This window comes from Triplophysa dalaica, chromosome 13, assembly GCF_015846415.1.
Source record: "Triplophysa dalaica isolate WHDGS20190420 chromosome 13, ASM1584641v1, whole genome shotgun sequence".
Lineage (NCBI taxonomy): Eukaryota > Metazoa > Chordata > Actinopteri > Cypriniformes > Nemacheilidae > Triplophysa > Triplophysa dalaica.
The window spans coordinates 12,271,986-12,298,029 of record NC_079554.1 but is presented as its reverse complement, the minus strand read 5'-3'; the positions used below and the strand labels follow the sequence as shown (position 1 = coordinate 12,298,029).

General features: G+C 37.1%; 1 protein-coding gene across 1 annotated transcript; it reads right to left on the bottom strand.

Moving 5' to 3' along the window:
• Positions 1 to 8,409: 8,409 nt before the first annotated feature.
• moxd1 (monooxygenase, DBH-like 1) lies at positions 8,410 to 25,221 on the bottom strand. Its single transcript, XM_056764644.1, has 12 exons — positions 24,703 to 25,221; positions 23,065 to 23,211; positions 22,375 to 22,542; positions 21,810 to 21,893; positions 16,977 to 17,156; positions 16,305 to 16,407; positions 15,913 to 16,079; positions 15,649 to 15,840; positions 14,133 to 14,192; positions 12,688 to 12,830; positions 9,329 to 9,497; positions 8,410 to 9,238 (listed from the first exon to the last, which is right to left on the bottom strand). Exons 1-12 carry the CDS (start codon positions 24,970 to 24,972, stop codon positions 9,077 to 9,079), a joined length of 1,845 nt encoding a protein of 614 aa, XP_056620622.1. The 5' UTR covers positions 24,973 to 25,221; the 3' UTR covers positions 8,410 to 9,076.
• Positions 25,222 to 26,044: the final 823 nt, after the last annotated feature.

The window sequence follows — 26,044 nt, the reverse complement described above, 5'->3', positions numbered from 1 at the left end:
AAATGTGCCACAGACGCTGCTGTTATTGCGACAGAGCACGAGAAGGGATGAAGTCATTGTAATTGTTCAGGCTGCCAACGATGAATGGAAGAGAAGTATGTGACTGCTTATGTCATGAATGAAGTTTAAAACAGTGTGCTGCATCAGACAATCTCTGTTTAGATGTCATGGAATATATATCCTCTGTACCAGACACTGCGAACAGTAACAATTCCAGTGCCAGATGGCTGTTCTTATTCTGGCTCAGAAAAGCAATATATCTTATGTTGAAATCAGAATCTAAAGTAGGAAATTCATACTCCCTATACAAATAATCAGGATTGGAAAAAATTTCAAAGTTTAAAAGGACGTTACTTTCTCAGGACAAATTTAATAGTGGAGGTAAACACATTCACTGTTTTTGGGAATTGTTTGTCTGTGGAAAGCTTGGAGATATCTTAGGCCGTGTTCGCATTTGACTTCATTTTTGACAAGAAGAAGTTGGCAATGACGCTTTTATAGTAAAAAAAGCTTACAGTTTTGTGGTCACAAATAGCAGCAATGGTTTCGGAGGCAGCGTTTGTGCACCAAGGCAGTTCAGAGAGACAGATTCAGACAGGCTTCATAAGCAGCGTAACAAACGTCTATTTGAATTATAAACCGAGAGAGTCTTTACAATAACCAATCATATTTATATATTACAATAATAATTTCTTGCTAGAAATGCAAACTAAAGTTATTTAAAGTGAAATTAAACTTACATTTATACAAAGCTATGCTCCAACTGGCGTTTGGGCAGCCATTTTATATTTTCAAGCTTGATCCTGCTCCTTCCTTGCATGTTGTTATGGAAACGACAGGTCTCGTTCAAGGTAGGCCATTTCTTTCTGAAAACTTTAACTTTTTTCAACTTTAAAAGCACTCAGGACTTTTGTTTAACTCAACATGATTATAATGTAAAACAGAAGAATAAAAAAAGAAGTAAAATCTGAAGATAGGCTTAGATTTGTATGCACTTTAATACACTGGATTAAATAGGATAGTTTACCCCCCAAAAATCCAGACCTGTATGACTTTCTTGTGCAGAACACAAAAACAGATCATTTAAAGCCTGGTGGTAACCAAATAACACTGACCGTCATTGACATCCATGACACAAAACCACTGAGACATTTCTCAAAATATCTCATATACAGGTCATATACAGACATTGAAGGTTTTGAAGAGCCTGAGGGTGATTTAATGATGACAGATTTTTTTATTTTTGGGTTAATTGTCCCTTTAAATTGTTACAAATCCAGCAGTCCAATTTAGAGAGTGTTTCCTATACATTACAGTTTTACCTCATTGTCATTGGTAAGAATGTGTGTGCGTTTATAAGCCGTTTTTTTCAACTTGGTTAACTCTTGGTTTCTCTCCAACTTCCGGAGTCTATCCGTCAGTGAATGATCTGCATTAGGCCCTTTAATCATTTTCTCGTGTCCAAGATTTACAGGAGATTTTACTTGAGATATAAAGGCATTAGAGGAAGCCGGAAAACACATTGTTTCCTAACCACTCATGTGATGTTTGTTCACTCTGACCTTTCACATTTCGTTTTTTAGTCCCGTTTGTGGGGTAATGTAAGGTAAGAAATGAATCCCACCTTACGAGAATCTTACCCAAACGCCACACACAAGATCAATGAGAGCTTTGAAATACTAAACCGAGGTTCACGGATTTCTCATCACCCGAAGTTGTTTAAAGTAGGCTGCCGTATTCGCTACATCTAAACTTGAACTTCTAAATTAAAGACAAACATTTTCCTTATTTATTTCAGAAACTTGATAATGTCTATTTCTAATTTTACTTCATAAGGTTCATAGTATTAACACTACAGCTAGACAAACTCCAATAGCGTGCACACACGTATGTACTGTATCGAAAAATGTTAAAGAAAATAAACAAGTCTTGCATGCTGCAGGACAAACAACCCCAGAATTCCAGAGCGATCTGGTGTACTGTGTGGTCAGTCGACGGTTACAAAGAGCTCCTGTGTGCACGAGGGCGGTGAAACGGGGCCTTACGAACATTCCAGCGGACCTAAGAAAGCTCCTCTCTCTGCGCCCGTCCTAGCGGCTGTTTTCGTAAGCTACTTTAGAATGTTTGTGCAACCGCTGTTGACCACTTTATTAAAAATATCTTTTGATGCTGAAACCATGTCCATCGGTGGGGTCGGCTCAAACCGGTTTGCGAAGAGAAACAACGCTTTGTGGTGAATGAACGAAGCGTCTGTAAACAGGCACGGTTCACGGAGGCGGTTTGAGCTACAGTATGGAGACGTTTCATGAGCTTGTTTGCTTGGGATGAACATGAGACGTACAGCGTTCACACACTCACCTGTCAAATTCACTTCCTCAGACACGCTTTTGTGATCTCTAGCCGTTTCTGTCTGCCATCTGGACGTCGGAAGGGGAAACGTAAAACAAGAGAAAAACGGAAACGGGGCAGCCTTGCGTGTTTAGGAGACCTTATGTGACGAAAGTAACAGTATGCTGTGAGTCAACACACGCTGTCTGTGTGTGAATGTGTGTTGAGTATGTCTAGCTGAAGACCATGAATGTATGTAGTTTGAATTTCTTATTTGGTTTGTTTGGAATAATGAGCGATTGTGTTGCAGAGGGACATACAAATCATTTCCTCTTCTGGCAGTTGCTTGGTTGGCACAGGACCGCTTGAAATCTTCCAACAGGGTTTTTTAAGCCAATTAAATGAGCTGTAAATGCCATGTGATTAATTACTCCATCAAATGCCATCACTGATTGGCCGATGGCACCACACAAACTGCTGAGCTGTGACACAGGAATGTAGTCTATACGCCATATTTTTTATTACATTTTTTTTGCTGCCCTAAATTACAAAAGAACAATCAATTTGTCTTTCAAGTCACTCAACTATTTAACTGTTGAAATGTGTGTATAATATGTGTGAAATAATTTAAACTTAAACGTGAACTCTTTCTGACTCTCGCCCATAGACAGCAATGCAACTGACTGTTATCAAACGACTTGAGGATGGGTAATTCATCGTAGAATTTTCATTTTTCTGCGGATTTCCCCTTTAATTCTTTTTACTCAGCCTATTTACACAGTGTACCCTTATCTTTCATAAAAACATTAGGCTCTTCCCCCCTCGAAACGACCTTAACTTCCTACCACGAGGAATAGCGCGAGGACGGGCTTTACAGAGATTCGTTTCTGCTCGGAAAAAGATTGCTAGCATTTATCAATGGACAACAATAAAGTCAGTTCTAGAGATAGATGAGATCGTGTCCTGCCCTACATATTGTTCTCACCTATCACGATATGGAAATGAAGACAATTGCTACTTCAGTTTCACTTTGCTGACACTAATGTAAATACACTATCATACAATGACAGTATTAGCCTTTGACAGAGAATCGTCTAGTTGAGGAAATACCACAACCACAGAGTGTGCTAACTAGCAATGCTAACAAGCTAAACCCCAAACCCTTGTTTTTATCACTCAAGGCCTTTGATTTGATCTGTCATGTGTAGTACATCAACATTAAAAAACAAAAGTTGTCAAACGCTTTAACAGGGCCCGACTGTTTCCTTTTACATGTTATGCTTCCAGGAGAAACCGACCACGGAAACTGAAGCCTCAGCCGCAGCCCGTACTGTGATGTAACATGAAGGATAACAGAACATTCATGATTATGTTTGGCCTAATGTTAGGTAGCGTAAGCCCCAGACAGAGGCGGATCCTGCCTTGATGGAGAACAGGAAATTATATTTGTTAATGGTGCCCGAAGGCAATGAACTCGGTTTAGTTTGGTTTTAGCTCTGGTAATCCGAAGTTGATATTATTTAAAAGTGGAAAGCAGGCTGCTCAGCACCACTCTGTATTTTTATAATCCGCCATGCAGTTTCAACAACAAACAGTGTCTGTTGACATGGTTACAACGCTCGTAATGGTTTACACTGGCAAAGGTGATGTCACTCGCTTGGCATAAAGGACGCAATTTACATCACTCATTTCTCTCAATTTTTCTGTTTGCTCTGACGCAATTTGCCGTGCTTGCTCGTGGCACGATGTGGCCCCGTCCAGACAGTTGAAGAGAAAATGCCATAGTCGTTTAGATGGCCTAATCTAAGACAAATGTCAAAGGAAGATATAATGAGATGGTGCCATCTGACCATGTTTTTTTTCTGGAGAGAGCTCTGTCAGGACAGGACAGTCAAGACAGGTGAAAGGAAAAGTCTGCCCACAGTCGTGTGCGTCACAGACATTGGCAACTCAAAATTTTCACATTCCTCATAGACATGAGAGGAATCCTGACAATCCTAATGCTGCCCTGGAACTGATCCTGAGCCTAAACTAGTCGAAACTTCCATGTTTTCACTGTCATACAGTAGGGGGTGCTGTTTCTTATCAAATAAAAGTCTACAACATTTACAACTCCAAAAACAAACACTCTATCTATCTATAGTCTTTAATAAAAACACAGTTTTCTCTGTTTTTAGTTTAGATGTTTTATTTTTTTAAACCTACACCTTTGAGCAGAAATAAAAAAAACAGATGATGATGCTATAAAGGCTCTGTTCTTTGGTTTGATATATTGTATGTTCATAAATTCATAAAACAAAATATTCTGGGTGACATGAAAGTGTTGTGAAAAATGCACCGGCTGACAACTTAAAAAAACACTCAAAAAACACACCTATACCTAAACTGTTGATCTTACACCTAAAGCCGATTCTAACTCAAAAATCTCTCTCCCTTCATCTGTACCAGAACTTTGAGGCCTCTCTTTTATATTTTTTACAGGTGCTCAAATTTGCTCTTTCACGAGTGAAAATACACGGAGCTGCTACATTATGGAAAACATTCCACGTTCCAAGGTAAAGTTTGCATTCCGCTGAGGTTTTGATGAATTTCAGAGAATGCGTTGTGGATCCCCTGGTCTACATGTATTAGCTGGAGTCGTTTTATTGGGCAGTGAAGGAATCTATACGTTTCTAACAAGACTTGTAGCTTTTTGGATTCAAGTTACTTCCTTTCCTTCTGTATAAGGATAAATGCAGAAATGTATTTCCCGTGCGCCTGCCAGCCTGTCTAAAAATGTGCCTGGCTGAACATTAAGACTTTGTCCCCAAATCTTTAAGTGAGAATCTGACAGGTTGAATCAAAATGAGTGAATCAAATAGAGCGAGCTCGACTTTAATGTACGTAGTGGGAAAAACAAAGATAGAATCAGTTACTAATGATGGTCTCAGATTCGGTTTTGGTTAAATAAGCAATGGCGCCTTAGAGACTGTTTAATATTATTTCTCCTAAACAGTAATGAAATGAAAGTCACTTTCAAAGATTCTCTCAAATCTCAAAAAAAGTCTCAAAGTGAGCTTAGAGGCCATAGTACCAAAGTCTGTATTCAAGTTTATCTGCATTACATTTTCTTATGGACATGAAATTGCTTGAAACAGGTTTTATCATTGCAGATCAGAAAAAAAAATCTGAATGGTTTTAACCGTCATTGTTTTTCCAGTTCCCATCAATCTGAACTCTTGTTCCCTTTACTGGAAAACAGAGAATGGTTGGTTTGGGCTATAGAGGGAAATTTAGGTCATTGTGGTCCCAGACTACAGCACAGTACTCCGGTTACACTCTGTATTCTGCCCTTAAACTCTTAATAAAGAAAAAGAGATTAGGAGACACACAGTGGGTTTTACATCAGCAACACAGCAGTTTAGATGCTTTGGCTCAGAGCTGCAGATAACAAAATCATATAAGTATGTAAATTTAATCCTGTATAAGCTTCCAAGAATGTTGATCAGATGAGGCAACTGTTTTGTTTAAACAAGGAGTCTTAGGATCTCAAGGACAAATTCCATTCATTCTTTGTCACACAGTAACGCAGATGAACTAAAAGTGACGTACCAAATATTTTTAGCCGTATTTTGAGGCTTCCGGTATCATGGTGAATTAGCGAATATACAGTAGTAGAGGGATGGGAGAATGTATTAAGAGGAATTGACGGGATTTGTCATTTACAAGTGTACATTTGCAAAGTGCTTAATCCAACTTGAAATGATATAGATAGTAAAAAGCTAACTTAAGAGTGTGCCTGTTTTACTAGCAAGCTACAAATATGACTTTTGAGTAAACTATTTAAATCACTTATTTTATTCACATTGCACTGAAAAAAATATCCAGCATTTGTCAACCGAGGTTATATCAAAAACATGGTACTACTTAAGTAAGTAGTATCATAAGACCATATCATAAAACTACTTTCTCAAAGAAACTTTTAAATCAAAATATATACAGAACATTGTGATCTTACACAGAAAGTGATTTTCATTCCTGACTAACACTGCCCTCTGCTGGCTGTATTGGGAAATACACCCTCAGAAGATCAGTAACATTTTGAACCTATACCTAGCACACCGCATCTGTCTGAATAGTGTAAAAGCATAATGTACTTTTAAAAATATTAATATTTAATGTCAAACTTAAAACATACTTTCTTTAAAATATAGATGACAGCAGAATATAGAGGAGCTCCTGACTAGATCAAAAGTAAAGCGAAATCAACAGGAAGTTGTCTTGGCACTACAGGATGTGTCAGCTTTCTCATTACCCTGCCACATTCTCGGGTGTCTGCGATGTTCTGATACAAGAATCTAAACCTCAGACTTGAAAACAAATTCAAAGCATCATACACAAATAATTCAACCACAAAATAACGTTTAATAAAGTCTTTCTGTCCCTTTTTTTCGTTATTTAAACATTTTGGAGACCAATCATTGTTTGAGCTAACCAGTTGTGGTTTCTGTGATGTGGTTAAACCATAAGTTACAATGTTTCTGTTTAAAATCTGTTTTCCTGCTCGGAAAATGTCAGTAACACGATTAACAGCCTCAACTTTAGAGAGGTTTTAAGAGTGGCTCCAAACCAAAGGATATTGTCCATGCTTTATCTATTTTTTACAACCTCCTGTAGCTGACTCTACATCTGAATCATGATGCCTTTTTGTTGTTTTCAATATGGATTTACCATAAGACAAAGCCTAAAGAATCACACCAAGATAAAAAAGACTATTGTTGACTCTCTATGACGTTACACTTTCTCTCTTTCCCTTTTGTGATGCTTCTCTCTTCTGGGTTGGTAGTTTCCCATTTTTTTCCAACACTGTCCTGAATCACAGCTGGCACTTCATTGATGCCAAGCTACCCCTAGAAGACATAACTAAAAACAAATCTTACCGGCCTCCTAGTAGATCTTCAAAGAACATCTTGGGCCATGTCTCAGAATCAGGAATGAGCTTGAGAGAAGGAAACTTCTCTGTGGCATTCTCTAACACATGTTGGCACATTTTGCTGTGCTTGTGTGTGCTAGTGTGTATACCCTGCGGCCTTAACAAGAGATGTTCCGTGCTGTACCAGGGACTTCCAAGCAGTAACAGTGGACTTACAGCATACAGGGCCCTGGTGGTAACAGTGGATAAAACTACCATGCATCTCCAAATTTGATAACCATCTTTTTCACAATTTATAAAATAATATGTAGGCTATTTTAGATATAAGCATGTGTAGGTGTTTATAAAAAACAGAATTGTCTCATCTCTCAGACCCTTTGCCTGCCGGAGCTGTCTCCATCATGTAAAGGCTGAATTGATGTTAATTCCAGTTTTCCCTCATGATCCAGGCGTCTTTTCATCATTGCTTTTTCAAATACTGACTTTCCTTTTGTAGATTTACTTATTGTCTGATCCGCAGGAAAGTTAGACTTTTGCTGATTGTCTGTCATTCTCCCTACATTGACAGAGGGAGGTGAGAGCGCTGATGACTTATTATGTCTGTGTGAACAGGGTGCTCAATAGTATGCAAAATACACTGGCTGAAAATGTACAAATTATGATATTCACGGACGATATCATTGATTGCTATCAGGATATAAAGAGATTTCCAACCAACATGACAAAAAAAATTTCTAGACAGGGTCACCCTGCCTTTAAGAGCCACAATGGTTACAAACTCTTTTTTACACTATTTTAGTTTGATTCAAAAAATAAACTAAATTAAAGATGAATTTGACTGGTAGTGTTGTTTCTTCACTAGAACATTCAATATCACGGTAATCTCCTTATCACGGTTTTGCCATGGTAACTGTGTAGTGAATACTGTATCTGATAACTTGACAGCTCCAGGTGTAGCCCTCAAAAATATTCTATTTAACATCAAGGTCACCCCAAAATGGTTTCCATTAACCTTCCATAGTAAGTGTTAATCCTACTATGGAAAGCCAATGGGGACGATTTTTTATGTGAACAATTTTGACCTTGTTTTATATCAACTGGAACTGATGCTTCAAAAAAAATTGTAACGCAAATATGTTTTCTTATAAAATACAGCATGAACAGATAGCTTGTCTATGAAAAAACATTTATAAAAGAGAAATGCAGACACCAAATGTGAAAAAAGAAATATAATAATAAAAGATCTCTTTTCCAACAATACATTTTGTTTTTTCATTAAAAAAGTATTTAAATATTTAAAAGAAATAAACATTTATTGCTTAAGAGACACAGACATCATATAAAACGTTTATGGTTTTGAATATAATGCCAGAATTCATTTATGAAACACATTTTTTGTAGCTTATGATGAGAGGAACAGAACTCTTCGCTAAAAGCAATTTCATGTGTAAGACTGTACTGAATGTTTTGTATAGTTTAGGGTCTTTAACGTTGTGCTAAACCGCTTTGCAATCACAACCGGTCAGAAATTGTGGTGAACATTATTATCATCTATTTCAGACGCGTAGTGAGATTATGATGATTTAAAGAGAGAGACCCTCTTTGAAGATGCCGTGCATGCATGAATCAAGTGATTTTTTTATGAGATGCATGAATACATCCAGAGGGTTAGTAAAAACTTGACTGAGGCTAAATAGGAATGAATCACAGTGCAGTTACACATTAGTGTCTCCAATATGTAAACCAGTCTTACTGTGTGGTTTTCTGATGCCAAACATTGGGCCGGTGGGACTTTGTGTAGTGTAAAGATTTAGAGAACTGAGATGACAGCAGATATTAGAGGTGTAAGTGCATCTGTAGTATGAGCAGAAGACATGCAGTGAGGAACACGGTTAGGAAACTTTCAAGCTGGGACTCTGAGACATTTCTACAGGGCAGAACATCCTCAGAATTCTGGTCTGACTTCAGCTCGGGTGGAGAGACGATCACTCCTTGAATCTGTGACAGAAAAAATTATCATAAATATTTGCGTTATTACCTCAAATTATTTAAAGAATAAAGGTAAAAATATGCAGAACGTTTACTTACCGACCACTCATCCTGGCCAATCTTAGAGCAGCGGACATTCATGGGGAGTTTCCGAACAACTTCATTAAACTCTTTTCCTCTCTTCCTTGTCCACCTGTATTTATCCATTGCCTCCGTGAAGGACAAATTGCTGAATTTCTTAGGACTTTTAATCACAAAGGGCCACGTTCTGCAAAGAAAAAAATAGGTTGGGTTTGATGTAGATGTGTCCTTAAATTAATAGGTCACCCAAAGATAAAAAAAATTCAGCATTATTTATTCATCCTAATGTCATAAAAAACCTGCAAATGACTTTTTTTTCTGTGGAACAAACAATAAAGATATTTTTTAGAAATGTCTCAATAGTACAATGGAAGTCAATGGGAGTCAATGTTTTTTTTAACAACATTCTTCAGAATATCCTCTTTTGTGTTCTGCAGAAGAAAGAAAGTCATACTGGTTATAATGACACAGGGAAATTATCATTTTAGAGAAACTTCTTTAAAAATTATACATTTATAAATCTGTAACATTTTCTAAAGTAAATCTTAAGTATTCCAAATGTCTGAATTGTGACTCGAATGCATGAATTAAAAGGGAATAATTGAGTAAATTGATCTCTTTTGCTGTGCTGCTAAGATAAGATCTCCATCTGTGAAATGAAAATATCAGGACATTTATCTTAAACCTATAAATGATGTCCATTTTTACCACAGTCCCCAAATTATGCACGATAGTTTGCGCATCACGAATTTGCACCTTGATCAAAGACAGTCCTACAGGCACAACATTCCCCTCAGTGAGCCGTGTAGGAGAGAGAAGGACAGAGACAGAAAGATAGAGGGCGCTTGAGGGAGAGAGCTTTGAAACAAATCTGTTGAGGTTGCCAGAACTATCCCCTAAAAATCCCCCTAATTCCAGCATCTGTGCACAATACAGCTTGGAGCTATAGGGGGTTGAACAAACACACCCAACACACGGGGCTCCTCAGATGTTCCGCATTTTAGCTGTACGCAAACCCCACCTCCATCCAAAACAAACTTTCGCCCACTCACACGCAAAATCACAAACAAGCGTGTGTGGACGTATAAACAAAGCACTGTTTCTGTTCACTCTCCCTCCACACACACAACAGTGAAATCTATACAAAACACAAGCAACACGGTAATACTACGGAGATGACTGTCATACTTCTGCGGGAGTCATACACATGTGGCTAAACAGCTACAGCTGTGCAGTCTTAAACCTCATTACTGTGTGTTTTCAGATTTATAGGATCACAGAAAGATAACATTTTAGCCAGAGCTATAATTATTAAAGATAGACGTGTCTTTAGTTGACTGCTTTAGATGCAACATAACATGCTACTAAGCAGATTATATAACATAACCCATAATGCCCACGAACTGCATGTCTAGGTGCTTGTAACAAAAAATAATGTTAAAGGGATAGTTCAGCCAAAAACTCAAATTTGCCGTTTATTTACTCACCCTCATGCCATCCGAGATGTAGGTGACATTTTTTCTTGACTAGAACCATAAAGAAGATTGTTTGGTAAATCCGCAGCCCTCTCTGCCTTATATAATGGGAGTATAAGGGGTCCACCATTCTACGAGTTCCTAAAGCACATTATTCCAAAGAGCAGTTCCTGGTGACATGTTGACGTTTCGTGAAGTGACTCGCTCAATATTTTCATACATTTTTTAAAATATTAGCCATACTGTACAGCCTCAACATTTCCATTCTGCAGGTGGCGCTAAACGTACCAGAAGCTGGTATGCCATCTGCGATACCAAATACTACTAGAAGAAGATTGCGATTATGTGCAAAGGCTGCACATTATGGCGAATATTATAAAAAAATGACGTTCAGTTTTATGAAAATATCAAACGATTCGCTTCACGAAACGTCAACATGTCGCCAAAGAGCCACTCTTTGGAATTATGTGCTTTAGGAACTCTTAGACAGGTGGACCCCATATACTCCCATTATATGAAGCAGAGAGGGCTGCGTATTTACCAAACAATCTTCTTCATGGTTCCACTCAAGAAAATGTCACCTACATCTCGGATGGAGTTTTTGGCTGAACTATCCCTTTAAAGAAAGTTATGGATTTTTTTCTTGCATTAAGAACAGACTGGATTTGATACAATCTCTCTATTCACAGGACAGGCTTGTGGTTTAAGAATATCTTTATGTGTCTCTTGAGCCACTTTAAAAGGAGACAAACAAATTTTACAATGTCCATACCAGATGTTTCAGCGGATCAGACAAACAAATTGTACTTTCTGGAATGATGGGAGCAAGATGCCATATCTTCTTGTAAAGCTCTTGAGCAATTTACCATGATTTGATCACTTCATTGTTTGGCAGGCCTGTGGTGATGACGTCAGACATTTCTTTGGTTTCTCCTGTTTTAAACACTCTTAAAGTTGTTTTCCATTTTATGAGCCCCAACAAACACAATATTCCAGTGGCTGATGCAGTTTGTTGTTGCAGTGTGACATATTTATTTTTTTAAATCGAAGAGCCAGCTTTATTAAGTTTGATGTTGCAGTATATGTATAAATCTGTCTTCTTTCTTCCCTGTTCCTTTGGTTTCCTCCTTCCAGTAATTTTTTGTCCCACAAACAAAAATCTCTTTGTAATAAAAGTCAGTTTATCCTTTTAAGTAAATAATAAGCAGATAGCTAAGAGTTTGGAGTTTAAATTTAATTTGAATTTAAACATGATGCACACTATCAATTAAAATTTTTGTCATTTTACAAACAGTTCTGAGGCACCTTTGACTATCATTTAATTGTTCCTACTATGGCAGTCAATGATGTCACAGAATTGAAAATTGCGAACATTCTTCCAAATACCTTTTTTCTCTGTTCATCAGAACTAAGTCATTTATACAGGTATGAAATGAAATGAGGTTGAGTGAATGATGACAGAATTTTCATTTTTGGGTGAACTATCACTTTAAAATGATTTATTTATGAATGTTCTGTCATTTAGACTAGGGACATTAGGCTTGTGATAAATGAGTTTCACATATCTGGCAACACTGCCAAACCATTCCGTTACCAACCAAGAGCAAGCTGACTGTGTATGAATATGAAAACACATTTATTGTTGTGGAACTCTTACATCATGTTTGCTCAACACACGACAACAACAAATTGGCATCCCATTATTTCGGAAATCTTTGTGGTTTTCACAGCCATGGCTGCGCAGTGTTGTGGCACACTAGCAAACTTTGAGTGACGTCAGTGGACTGTTCCAAGATGGCGCACACGTCTACGTGCCTGGAGCACTTGAATGAGGCATCTAGTTATATATATCTATGACTAACTGTCTCTTTGTTGAGTTATAAGTAGGTTGTTTTGACTTACGTAACAGGTTCCTGAATCTCTGTGACCCCTATGAATTTGAGCTGACCGGTAATTTCTGGTAAACTCTCGCACCTGGCTAGGTTGACCCTGGGGTAGTAAAGCAGGTATGACAAACACATCTCATCCCGAGCGCTGAGACCTCCCTGTGAAGAAAATTCTAGGGTGAAGACCTTGAAATACAACACCAAAATGAATTTCATTTCAGCTAAAAGTCTGTGACAAATTATGCTTCATATTTGACTAAACTAAACTGACAAGCAATGAGCTGCATATAAATCTTGATCTCTTTAAAATGAATCCAAACGCTAGCGATTTAGGTTTTTTATGGATTATGGACTGTGTACAGAGAAAAAGCAGCTCTGTGTCTTAGCTCAGCCTGTCTAAAGTACTTCACTGGCTGCCTGTGTACAGATAGACGTCAGTTGCTAAATTCATCACAGACCAGCAGCTGTCAGAAAAAATACTGTTTGGCCAAAAGTACACAAGAGTTTAGGTCAGGACACACATGCTCTTGATGAGATTCTGAATTTGGCTAGATTCAAAGTATAATGTTTTATGTCTTTGTTTAATGTAATACTGAATTAATCAAGTTTTTGCTGTTGTTTTTCTTAAAAAAATTCCTAAAACCACACCTGTAACACAAGTGATAACCTAGTGTCATTTGTGATTCTGTTAAAATTCATGGTGTCTGGAACAAAATGTTCATGTCACATGGCCTGGTACATTGTTCCTGGACGCCCTCTTGGCCTCCCGTTTCTAGTATATTTGAATTGGTGGCTTCAAACTGGTAATATTTCACACGTGTGTCACCACAAAAAGTTTGAAGACTGTAAGCAACTTACAAAACACCAGATGGTCAATATTCCATTAAGGGTAAAAGTTAATGCACATGAGTCTAGACAGATGTTTCCATTAGTCAAGAATGGGTGTCTTTAATTTCAACCTGACACCATCAACAGACAGATCCTCATTCTGATTATTATCTTCTTTTTGCATTTCACCAGTTTCCCAGTTTTGATAAATGTGACCCTGCCTATAAAAACCCAGCCAAAGTCATTTTTGTGATTAACTGTTGTCTACTTAAAACCATGCAATATAATGTAAAGTACATTCTATGCAAATAGCCTTGATAATGGTAAGGCCATGTTAAATTGATATTAAACTTTGACGCTCCTGATATCACATTTAGATGATGAGATGTTTGTCTGGATTTCGCACAGAGTCACAAATGTTTCGAAAGCACTTGACCAGGAATACAAATAAAATATATTGTGTAATTTTTGGGGGCTCTTTCGACAGAAATGCAATATACATAACTAGTCTTCAGAAGACTAATGAAGCTTTATGTTTGTATTACAACATCTACATCAGTGTTTTTAAACATTGGTAGAATCTATCCCCAACTATGTAACACAAATCTAGAGGATTTATGATTTTAATCTTACCCAAGTCATGTTCATTCTGCTCTTGGTGCTATATCTACATTCTGTGATTAGAGAATCACCCTGATGACAGAAAAAAAAGTTAGGTCAGAAATGTCGAGAAATGTCCCGAAATATCTGTTACACTGATTCATGTGAACACTGTTGTGTGTTAGCCATGAAGAAGAGATAACAAAGCCATTTAAGCACAAGCTAATATAACAAGTTAGTCCATACATGGGCCAATCCTTTTAAACAGAAACCAGTCCTACAGATATTCAAAGGCTATCTGAAAGGGCACTCTTTATTGAATTTATTACCCAAGTTGAATACACATAATACAGTAGGTAATACAAGAGATATGAATATTTAATTTGTTGCAAATAAAAATCATACAACCAGGCATAAAAGTGCAGTCTGCCTGAAAACAACCATTACATTTACTCTATCTGATGCTGTTCTAAACTCATGATTTTCTTCCATCAGTCAAAAAAGTCTGAAAAACTGAATGTGCACACTAGCCTTATCACAATAATCACAATTTGCTTTCATTCTCTACAGCAGTGTCAGCATTTGTGTTCAATGTACGAATGAAACTTGTACTGTACAGGTTTTAAATGACATGATATTAAAGTGATAGTTCACCCCAAAATGTAAATTCTGTCATAACTTACTCACCCTCTTGTCATATGAAACCTTTATGACTTTCTTTCTTCCGCAAAACATAAAAGAAGATATTTTGAGCTAATTAGGTAACCGAACAGCACTGGACCCCATTCACTTATTTTGTATGGATACAAAGGGAATGCAATTAAATAGAGTCCAGTAAAACATTTTTTTTTGGTGTTTTGCAGGAGAAAGAAAGTCATACAGGTTTGAAATGACAAGAGGATGAGTAAGTTATGACAGAATTTTCATTTTGGGGTGAACTATCACTATAAGAAGCTTAAATCATGGGTTAACAAACTTTATGAGGCCAAGGACCCCCAAATATGATTAACCTTTTGTGAGGGACCCATTTTCTAAAATATATATCAATCTATAATTTTTCTTTGAAGAAACGTTTAAAATTTGTTAGATAAATAGTAAATAGGATATTACATATAGACAACACATTGTTTCTAAACCTAAATAGTCTGCAAATATTTCACTTTGAGTCCATAAAAAAAGTAACTATAGTGAACTCAATAGAAAGATTCAAATATAAACAATTTTGGAGATTTTCAATAGCAAAAAAAGCATATAAACACTGTGGACTTTATCATTTTTTTGGGTGAGCCCTTGCCACCTTCTGGATGCCCCCTGGGGGTCCCCAGACCCCAGATTGAAAACCCCTGGCCTAAATTATGTCAAAATACATTATTTCTACTTTCCTGTGGCTGAGTGGTTAGAGCTGATGGGTTCGATCCCAGAGGATGGCACATAGTTAGAAACAGATGTATAATACAGTCCAATGTAAGTCGCTTTGGATAAAAGCCTCTGCCAAATGCATAACAATTATCCAAAATAAGCTTTAATACTAAAATAAACTTTGGCTTACAGGTAAAATTAGTCTCTCCTGGCTGAGGGGCTGGAACTCTTGGAAGTTGAAATCAAACTGGTCATCTGAGGCCAGCGGCGGGAGCTCGACCTGCTCACGGAAATGACGTTGTCTGATAGCCCGGCCTGCCAGGTGAGCATGAAGCAGCACTGCAAACACATGAACTCCACTGGGCATCTCACTGTTTAATGACTTAAAGACAGCGAATGACAGTCAGACAGACTTTATCTACAGAGATTAAAATTAAATGGAGGTTATTCCTACCTCCTGTAGACACTCCTGTGTGCAGTGTCCTTCTGTAATATAATCCTGCATGCCAGGAGGGAGCATGTGATAGAGACTGACCCACACACCCGTCTCGATGACCCCAGCATCATAACGCCTCATTTTGGGGCTATAGTACAGGCGCAGACCTGAGCTGTCCACTTTTCCTGTGGCGAGATCAGTACTATGAACATTTTGAGGTTTAAGCCTTACAGAAAAGCTGTTTCATTCTTGTCTTTGATATGATTGGGTGAGAAAGTGTCTTACGATTATGACATGTTCTATATTCTACATATACTGTAAAAGTCGTGTTTTAGACCGTATCTTTTTAGAGTTCATTTTAAATGTATGTTTATTGTTGAGTGTCGGGTGTGTACTTAAATGTTTGCTACCTTTTTGTAAAGATGGATTATCAAAGTGAACTTCCATTAGTACAAATACTGGATCTATTGAGGTTCCTATAGACATTCCAACATGTGGAGGAAAGGTGAAGCCCTAGAATGGATACAAAATAAAAAGTTTTGAATATACTTCAATTAGAAATCAACTATTTTAATATAAAATTAACTTACTGATATACACTCTTAAAAATAAAGGTGCTTCAAAAGGTTCTTCGATGCCGTAGAAGAACCTTTATTATCTAAATGGTTACATAAATAACCTTTAACTTCCAAAGAACCTTTCTGTTTCACAAATGGTTCTTTGGGGTCAAAAAAGTTTCTTTAGATTGTAAAAAGGTACGAAAGAGATAGTTCTTTAAAGACCCTTTGACTGAATGGTTCTTTGTTAACTATTCTTCTTCTAATGGGGCATTGATGTATAGAACATTTTAAGTACCTTTATTTTTAAGATTGCATGGTATTATATGGAAGAGAAAACAATTAAGTCAGTGTACATGCCAAAATAAAAATAAACAGACTTTATCACTGTGAACTTAAATTCTTAAACAACCCCATAATGCATTGCAACCTGCTCATCATTAAAAAGAAGTCCAAGAAATCTCAGACAAAGCGAGAGAAAATCCTTCTATTAGCATTAATATAAAACACACAAAAAAGGACCACCTCTCCCCCGATAGCCCAAGCGAACAGGATGGTTTCGCAGGTGAAGAAGGAGTCTGGCATGTTTGGATGATAGCATTCATGTTCTCTGTTGATCTCACTCTTGTTCAGATTGCTGCCACACTGGTAAAGCAGAATGTGATGGACCAGATTCTCATGACCCTTCTGAATCAACGGTTCTATCTGAAACAGAACAAAGATAAGCAAAGAATATAAATATCTAGTGATGGTTAAAGAAATTATGTAGATACATTCATTAGCAATGAAAATTATGAGAAAAATATGAAAACTAATGTAAAATATTTAAGAGAATAAAAAACAGGAACAATTCCTATATACACGCCTGTCCAAGCTTTGATAAAGCAGGGATTAGCCAGAGAACTTGTACAACAACTAGTCTCAATTTTCTATTTTGATCCTGTGTGTGGAAACAGCAGTTATGTGTCTGTGTTTGTGTGTGTGTGTGTATTGTTGCGTGTGCTAAACCTAGCTGAGATATCTTTGGAATAGGAAGTAGGGGATTTCAGAATTATTTTCTCCTCACAGTGGGCTTCTTCTGTCGGAACTGGAATTCTAAATAAAAACATTTCCAACAGAGTGAACTGTGTCCTGCTCTTCCAGGAGCCTCTGCCTAAACCAGTGGGACCCAGGGCCAAACAGTGGCTGAATAAATATTAAAACATTCCGCTTTCACCTCTTCTTATTTACCCATGATGAGCCATTTTGGAGTCTAAAAGCTAATGGAAATGTTCTAATGTTAATCTATTGGAGAATAAAACCGTTTTTAAGCAATAGCAGTGTTTTATTAATCTACCTGCAGTAGAACAGATTCAGACCGTTGTCTCCATACTTTATGACGGCACTGTTAATATACTGGTGATGATTATTGTGAAGCTGCATGGTTGGACCGATGGTTTGCAAATTTTGCTAGTAATAATAATAATGTTCATTGACATTAGAAACAGAATTATTATTGATAATGTTACATATAGAATTATTATTTGAGTTCATGTCAAGTGCATTAAAGCTATGTTTTAAAGGAACAGTTCGTTCCAAAAACTTAATTTGGTCTTCATTTACTCAACCTCGAGTTGTTCCAAATCTGTATACATTTTTTTGTTTGAGAAAGATATTTGGAAGAATGCTTGTAACCAGATATAGGCCTACATGACTACCAAAGTAGCAAAATGACAATGGCAATCAAAAGTTTACTTTCCTACATTCTTCAAAATATCTTCAGAACAAAGAAATTTACAAAGATATTTTCCTACTATGGTCGTCAATGGTGGCCAAGAACTGTTTGGTTAAAATCAATTTTTCCAAATCAATTTCTCTGTGTTCATCATAAAAATACCTTTATACAGATTTGGAACAACATGAGTACATGAAGACAGAATTTTCATTTTTTGCTGAACTGTTCCTTTAACCAAAATGACTTAAGGGTGAGTAAATGATGACAGCATTTTTATTTTGGGGTGAACTGTCCCTTTTTTTAATCTATGTAACAGATACAACGTTAACTTGTTGAAATGTTGAAATTAACATGCTGTAGAATAATTGTTTAATGTTATTTTATGATAATTTAGATAACTAATCTTAAGAATTGGAATGTTATAAATTCTTACCCCTTTTTCTACTAATATGACTGTGTTTTGTTATTGTGAAGCTGGTATTCTTCTGATTTCCCAACTGGTTCAAAAGTGTCATACTCTAATGATTCTTTATGATTTACTCAATAATTCTAATGATTTACTCATCACCACAATTACAGCGAGCAAAAGCCTATTTTAAAATATTTGCCTGTAAGAATATAGCCTATTTCCTCATTCCAAATACACTACCTGTATCTGCAAAACCTTACAATACATGTGTAATCTGTACCCTGTATTTTGGGACTCAGTTAATCAAGGCCACACTGCGTACATTTCACAGATTTGCCAGACAGCCATCTTTGGCATGAAATAAGCCATGATAAATTAAATGGAATACGTGAGACGACAGCAAGATCTGAATCTGGACAGAGACAATGCAGGCTGAAGCAGAGAGTGAGAGCACAGTGTCTGGAAAATCTGTTCCTATTTGACAGTTACACATCTGCTCCATGGAATAGTCAGGAAATATTCAGACACTAGTGCGGTTATGGATGCCGCTGCTGGCATCTGACATCACAGCCTGTGAATTTTCAGATTCCAGGCTACTGTAAAGAGGACGGGAGGGAGGTGAATCAGGGGTCAAAATTAATAATAAAAAAATATGTTTATAAACATATGAAGGGTTGATGAAAGGTTATTCAGTATAGTCAATAAATCCATCCAATATTAGGACATACTTTATATTTACTTTTAATTAAATACACTAAAATTTTGTTCTAGTGATGTATCACAAACATGTATTTTCATATCTACCTCTTATATATATATTGGTCATCTGGTGTGGCTTGACTACAATTAAGGCCTGCCTTCTCTAAATACATAAAAAATTGGTAAAACGTTACTCTGTGTGTATGTTTCATCGCCTGTAATATACAGACTGACTAAAAGTCCCTCACTGTAGCTTCTTTGTATTCAGCACATTACACTATATGCTGACAGTTTCGCTTTAACTAAATGGGTCACATTCATACTGTGAACTTCTCGCTTCTTCATGAGCAGAGTCAATGTTATCCGCTTAAAACGTGCAGCTGTAGTCACAGTGATAAATTTATGATGCAGATGACTGCATGTGTGCTTCTTTACAGCTGAATTTTTCAATCACACCAATCTGTAAATTAAAGATTATTCCCTATGAAAAATGTGTCTGAAAGGATGAAACAGAATTGTGGTGTTTTATCATATGATTAAAGTCTTTTAGCATGACCTATTCTGCCTCTAATTAAGAAAACTTGAAAAGCTTTGAGAATGCTCTTTCATCTGCAGCAAAGGAAGTATCATTCCATTAACGTGTCTGATCTATAAATACCGACCACAAAAGACAATAATAAGCAGCTCAGACACAAAATAGAGGCAGAGAGACATACAGAAAGATGAAAACACAGGTGATGTTTTATACCTAGGTGAAGAGGTACAAAAACAGCAGTGAGGACGTAATGCGAAAGCAAGGCTTCTAACATAAAATCTTGTTTCAGAACAGCTGAATAGTTAGTTCAATGTACTCTGGGTAGGCTTACCAAGAGTTAAGCGCTTGCACCACGAGCTCCAATATTACGATTCACCATGGCAACGGCACCAAAAAAGCAACATGGCATCAGAAACTACTTGAAAGTGAGGCACACTTTCCCCTCTGCATAAAGTGGACTTACTGATGTCCTGAAAACTACTTAAGTTAAGTTAATTGATACATTTACCAATTAACTAATCAATTAATCATTAAATGAATGAATCGACAGATATAATAATAGTATGTTCTCACTCGCCATGAGTGCTCTAGCTACACGAATGAGACGTAATGGTGTATAGGACACCTGTAGGGCATCAGACTCTCGTGCAAAGTTAGACTGATCGCCAGTTTGAACCCTGTTCTGGGCAGATATTAGTTGGAGTGGCTGCAGGTAAAACTTACTTGTTTATTTCCTTTATCGCTAAATTTCCGCATGTATGTCTGGATTTATTAATTTCTTTATTCATGCACTTTATTTATACACTTAATTCTTTTCTCATCATCCATTAAAAATTATGTTCTGATGTTATACACCTACGGTGCCTGATGTTATTGATGTAAGGATGAATGAGATATATTTTGACATATCTAAATCACTGTAAAGAAAAACGGTACAGTTTTAATAAAAATGCACAGGGAACGGACAAAATTCCACTATGGTCCTAAATTGCTCTCAGTACATCCCAATGAATTAATGCTGCTTCTTCATGAATCCTCTATAAAAGCACATATGACATATAAGTCACTGAGATGGTGTCTGTGTGATCTTAATGTGTGCCATGGATCGTCTTGTGCTTTCATGCCTACGCTTCTAGCTCCTTGGTCTGATTTAAGCTCTTGTTAACACTAGTCAAGTCTAGTCTTTAGTTTTTACTTTTGCCTAGTCTATTGGTCTACGGTTTATTTTCCTAGCCACTAGATTTCGTAGTACTTTACTTTTCTTGTATATGTATTCATTGGATTTCATTATTATTTTAGTTTTTTTCTCACCAGATTCACATCTCCCCAGCCTCCGGACTTGTTTCTTTATTCCCAGTGCCCTGGTCCCTTTTGCTATCAGGCTCCTAGTTTCCAGAGCTCCTCACCATTTGTCTGTGGCTCTACAGTTCTCCCAGGGAGGCTCCAGTTCATTTCCCTGCGACCTGCTCTTCACCATCCCTGTCTGGACCTCACCTCTACCTGGCTGCCTGGCTGTGTAGGCAAACTTCCAGGCTCCTGTCTTTTCGCCTGTTCCCTGAATTCCAGTTGCGGTGCAGAATTATTGGCCCAAATATCCCTTTATTCAATAAACTGAGTTTCCCTGTGTACTGAGTCCTTCCCTTTTTAAAATCCTGACAATAAGTGACCAGTTTTATTGCTTTTAGTTGTCCTTATGTTGTTCCAATTGCTTCCATTGTTTACCTCATTTGTAAGTGACTTTGGATAAAAGCGTCTGCTATATGACTAAATATATTACTGCAGCACATTGTGCTATATGGAACTCATGCAGGATATGTGAGTTTAAATCCAGCTTGTGATCATCATGTGTGGAAATAACATTTAATTTTTAATGTCTCCAATATTTCCTACATTTTTTGTCCTGCAGGCTGAACTAAGTGCATTGTAATTGTGGAACTAAATTTAGACTATTAGTGAATGTGTAACAACATTTTTACCAATCTGCTTGTCACAATTACTCACTCTGATTACATGATGTTTCCTCTTCATCTCTGGGAATTTGAATATTCGGCACCAGTACGTTGTCTCCTTGTCGGGCACATGAACCTACAAAATTTGAAACTGTCTTTAGACTTTTTATATTTTGAAATGAAATAATCAAGATATGTGCCAGTCACATTCAAAAGTTGAAATGCAGCAAACAGCAGTGTTTCATTTTGGGAAGGGCAGAAGACTAGAGAGCGTGGACTTACAGCTTTTATTAATCTCATTTCCTGCTCTTTTCTTACTCAAATATTCCGTTTTTGTTGTTGTAATAAATACACTCTTATAAAATCTGGTGTTTGGCTGTACTCCGCAGGCTGAAAGGGGACTTTGTTTTCATTTCAAATCGGCAATCAGTAGGGCATTTGTATTTTTAAAAGGTTCACATGTAACCACTTATAACCAAAAACAGTTCAAAAACCTTGATTTCAAGGATGTAAAAATAGAAAAAACAGTAGGTACACTATTGCCTGAAGCTAAGCCGCTCCCTGTCACTCTCAGAAAAACAAAGGCTCTAGCAGTCTGGCAAATGCACTTCCCTCACCTTCTCATTTTGAAGGTCAAAGAAAGCTGTTCCTGATGGGATGCTGGAGCGGGTTCCGGGGTTGAGTAACCGTAGGCTCTTTCTCCCCCTGTTCATCCCATGGTAGACCGGCCCTGATGCTCCAACGTCCTCCGTGTGGAACGCCCAGATCACTCTCACCGTACTGCCCTGGGCGGTGACAAATTGTGGGCAATTACAGACTCAAGTGCAAGAGACCTCCTATACAGGTAATTAAACAACAGTTTAGGGAATGATGTTTCCCCTAATGAAACACTGCACCATTGTTTTATTCCCTGGACGAAAATGTGTTTAAATTACATTTATGACTGAGAGGCCAGAGGCAGAAAAGCCAGTAAATCCTGCTATTTGATTGATTTTGCTCTATGCAGTTTTAGGAAATTGTTCAGAAATTGTTCATGAAATTTCTTTTCAATTGTTTATTGACTCCAATTAATCTTACATTTACATAAGGCTACTTGACATTACATAACATTAAACATATTTATAAAATAACACATGCAAAACATTCGAAAACATGAGGAGCACTTAAAAGTACATTTTCACAAAAGCTGAAGGCTGTGTGTGCACTAACAAGTTAATGTTTAGGAGAAATGCATAGACTTTCACTTGCAAACTGTATGCCTAGGCACAAGAACAAAAAATGCAGGTGAAGTTTAGCGAAAACCTTACCGTAATAACTTTGTCATTGTCATCACATGTCTGAATGTTTCTGCTGAAAGCCAGGACAGTATGTGTATCATTTTCCCTTCCATACAGCAGCTTGTAGCTCTGGACCGGGTCTTTATGGACCTTTCTTTTTGAGTCTGTGAAATAGTCCTGAGGGAAGAAGAACCAAGTTAGCCCCAGCAACACTGGCATGGGTTCAATCTAATGGAAGTTAATATACTGTATTTACTGCATACATGTTAAAGTGATAGTTCACAGAAAAAAAAGAAAATTCTGTCATTCTTGTCATTTCAAACCTGTATGACTTTCTTCCACAGAACACAAAAGGAGATATTTTGAAGAATGTTGTTAACCGGCACCCATTCACTTTCATTGGTTTGTGTCCATACAATGGAAGTGAATGGGTTCCAGCACTGTTCGGTAACCAACTTTCTTCCAGATATCTTCTTTTGTGTTCTGCAGAAGAATGTCATGCAGGTTTGAATTGACAAGAGGTAATTGATGACAGAATTGTAATTTTTGGGTGATATCAGCGATTTGGAGATATTGCGATGGCCAAATCTGTTAATATGCAGCACAATGGTTCTGCTTTGAATAAGCGTTTGAAAGTGTATGTTCTACTATACTAGTCGGGATATAACATTATGTTATCCCGAACCCTTAAAGCAAACCATCACACAACATGTGCATGAAATTAGATTCAAAGAAACCCACAATTTGAGCGATTTTATGAGCCGTTTCATTTAGTAATGACCACTAAATTGCCTTCAGAACTGGGATGTAATGCTAGTTTACTGTGAGAACAAAATATATCTAAAACAAGGACACAAACACTTAAATATAACATCAAAATGTTTAGTCAGCCTCATTGTCAAGTGTTTTTAATAATACATTCAAACACAATGATGTAGACGTTTTGGATTAAAAGCGGTTATGACTCACTCTTGTTTACAAAACACAGTAATGTATACATATAAAAGAGCCTTCATTAAACAATATAATGAACAGTCTTCGTCTACAGTAACAATATTTAAAACAACCATGATTACAGTATTCATCTCACAATTTAAAGTCAGATGGGGATTGCACAGTACAAAAAGGATGGACTGCTGGTGTCTGTGTCTATTTCCTGTACAACCACGCCTAGATTCAATACAAGGCATCAGCAATAATATCTGAGATTCTTAAGAGCTGTGCGAGTCCAGTATTGTCTTACAGAAATCCAGACAAGGTCAGCTTCTTGAATGTAGGTCACTTACTGAGAAAAATTGACGTCCAGAACATTTCAGAAAACATAAAAAGCTGACCGATGGTTCATTCTTCTTCATTTAATCTTCCTTGTTGTCACTGGTCATAGGTTCGAGTCCCAAGTAAGTGCAATTGGAAATGTAAGATAAACCCCATGAACATACGAGTTTCATTGACAAAAATGTCACAAGTCTTCAACATTTTCACAAATCTTAGAAATAGAAAGAACACTTGAGAATACTGAAATGAGTTAATTTGTGAAAACTCAACGAAAGTAATAAATAATAATAAAGCAAAAGGATTATTTTTAACTATAGACTGACTATAGAATATAGATGTTATAGATCTTGTGATGAGAATCGCATTCCACACTCAAGGTGCGTTCAGACTCACCAGTAGATATGGACTTCCGTTCAGCACGCCACCTATTACGATATCAGACGAAGCCATCGCACCGTTTGGTGACAAGCCAAACCCAATATATCCTTTCGTTGCCACTTCTGCTTCAAACGTTATCGTTGACTCGTCAAATCCCCATTTAATGTTGTATCTCCCATCCCCATCTAAGGAAGCTGAATGGACAAACCCTGTCTTTGGTGAGCATGCTGAGCAAACCAGTGAAGTTAAGAAAACTAAAGCCCAAAGAAACGTACTTCCAGACATATCGAGCTCAATCGGAAAGAAAGACAACGGACGCGTTTTATCCACAGAGCTGTTGATGGAAACATGCAACTTCCGAGGTCAAGAGTGTTGAGAAGGGTCCGGCTGCAGCCAGATACTATTGAGAGTGTTTGTTTGCTTTGGTGCATTGGAGGGATCCTGTCAGGCAGCCTCCCACCACTGAACTGTTGAAACTTGTGTGATTCCCTTTGATGTGAAATACATGTCGAGCTTAACATCGTGCCTACGAGAGGGCGACGTGACGCGACAAAACGCCGCAGGTTTTCTCACACCACACAACAAACTTTCTTAGAAATTAAAATGTAGGACCTGTTAGAATGAGGACAATTAACTGGTTTATATTTAAGAAACAGATACATAGTGAATTATTGCGTGAAATGATTCGTAATTTAATTAAAGTTAAAATAATTAATTTGATTAATAATTATCGTGTTTAGTGTTTGGTACTAGAGATAGTGAGTAGGCTAAATCATGATAAGCAGGCAGTTATGATTTTGTTACACAATATTACAGATCGTTATAAAACTCGACTAGCAGGTTTAAGTGTCTCAAAGAAAGCCAAAATAACAGGTATTTGTTTGGAAGGTGCAACAATTTAACAGTTGATGTATCTTGATCTTAAGAATTATTAAATGCACCACAACACAAACTATAACAGTAGTTACTGTCTATTATAATAGCAGAAACCGTCACATATGTAACACAGAACAAATTCACAATGCCCTATTCTATTCTGCATGTGACTAATCCCTGCCACCTAGTGGTGAAAATGTATAATATGATTTTGATTAAAAACCCAAAATGACAATTCTGTCATTAATTTACTCTCTCTCTCTTATCATTTCAAACATGTATGACTTTCTTTCTTCCACAGAACACCAAAGAAGAACGTTGTTAACTGGCAGCCATTTGCTTGCATTGGTTTTGTTGCCATACCATAGAAGGGGATGGGTACCATCCATTTGGATACCAACTTTCTTCAAAATATCTTATTTGTTTTCTGATAAACAAAGAAGTTTAAAATGACATGATGGTGATCAAATGATGACAGATT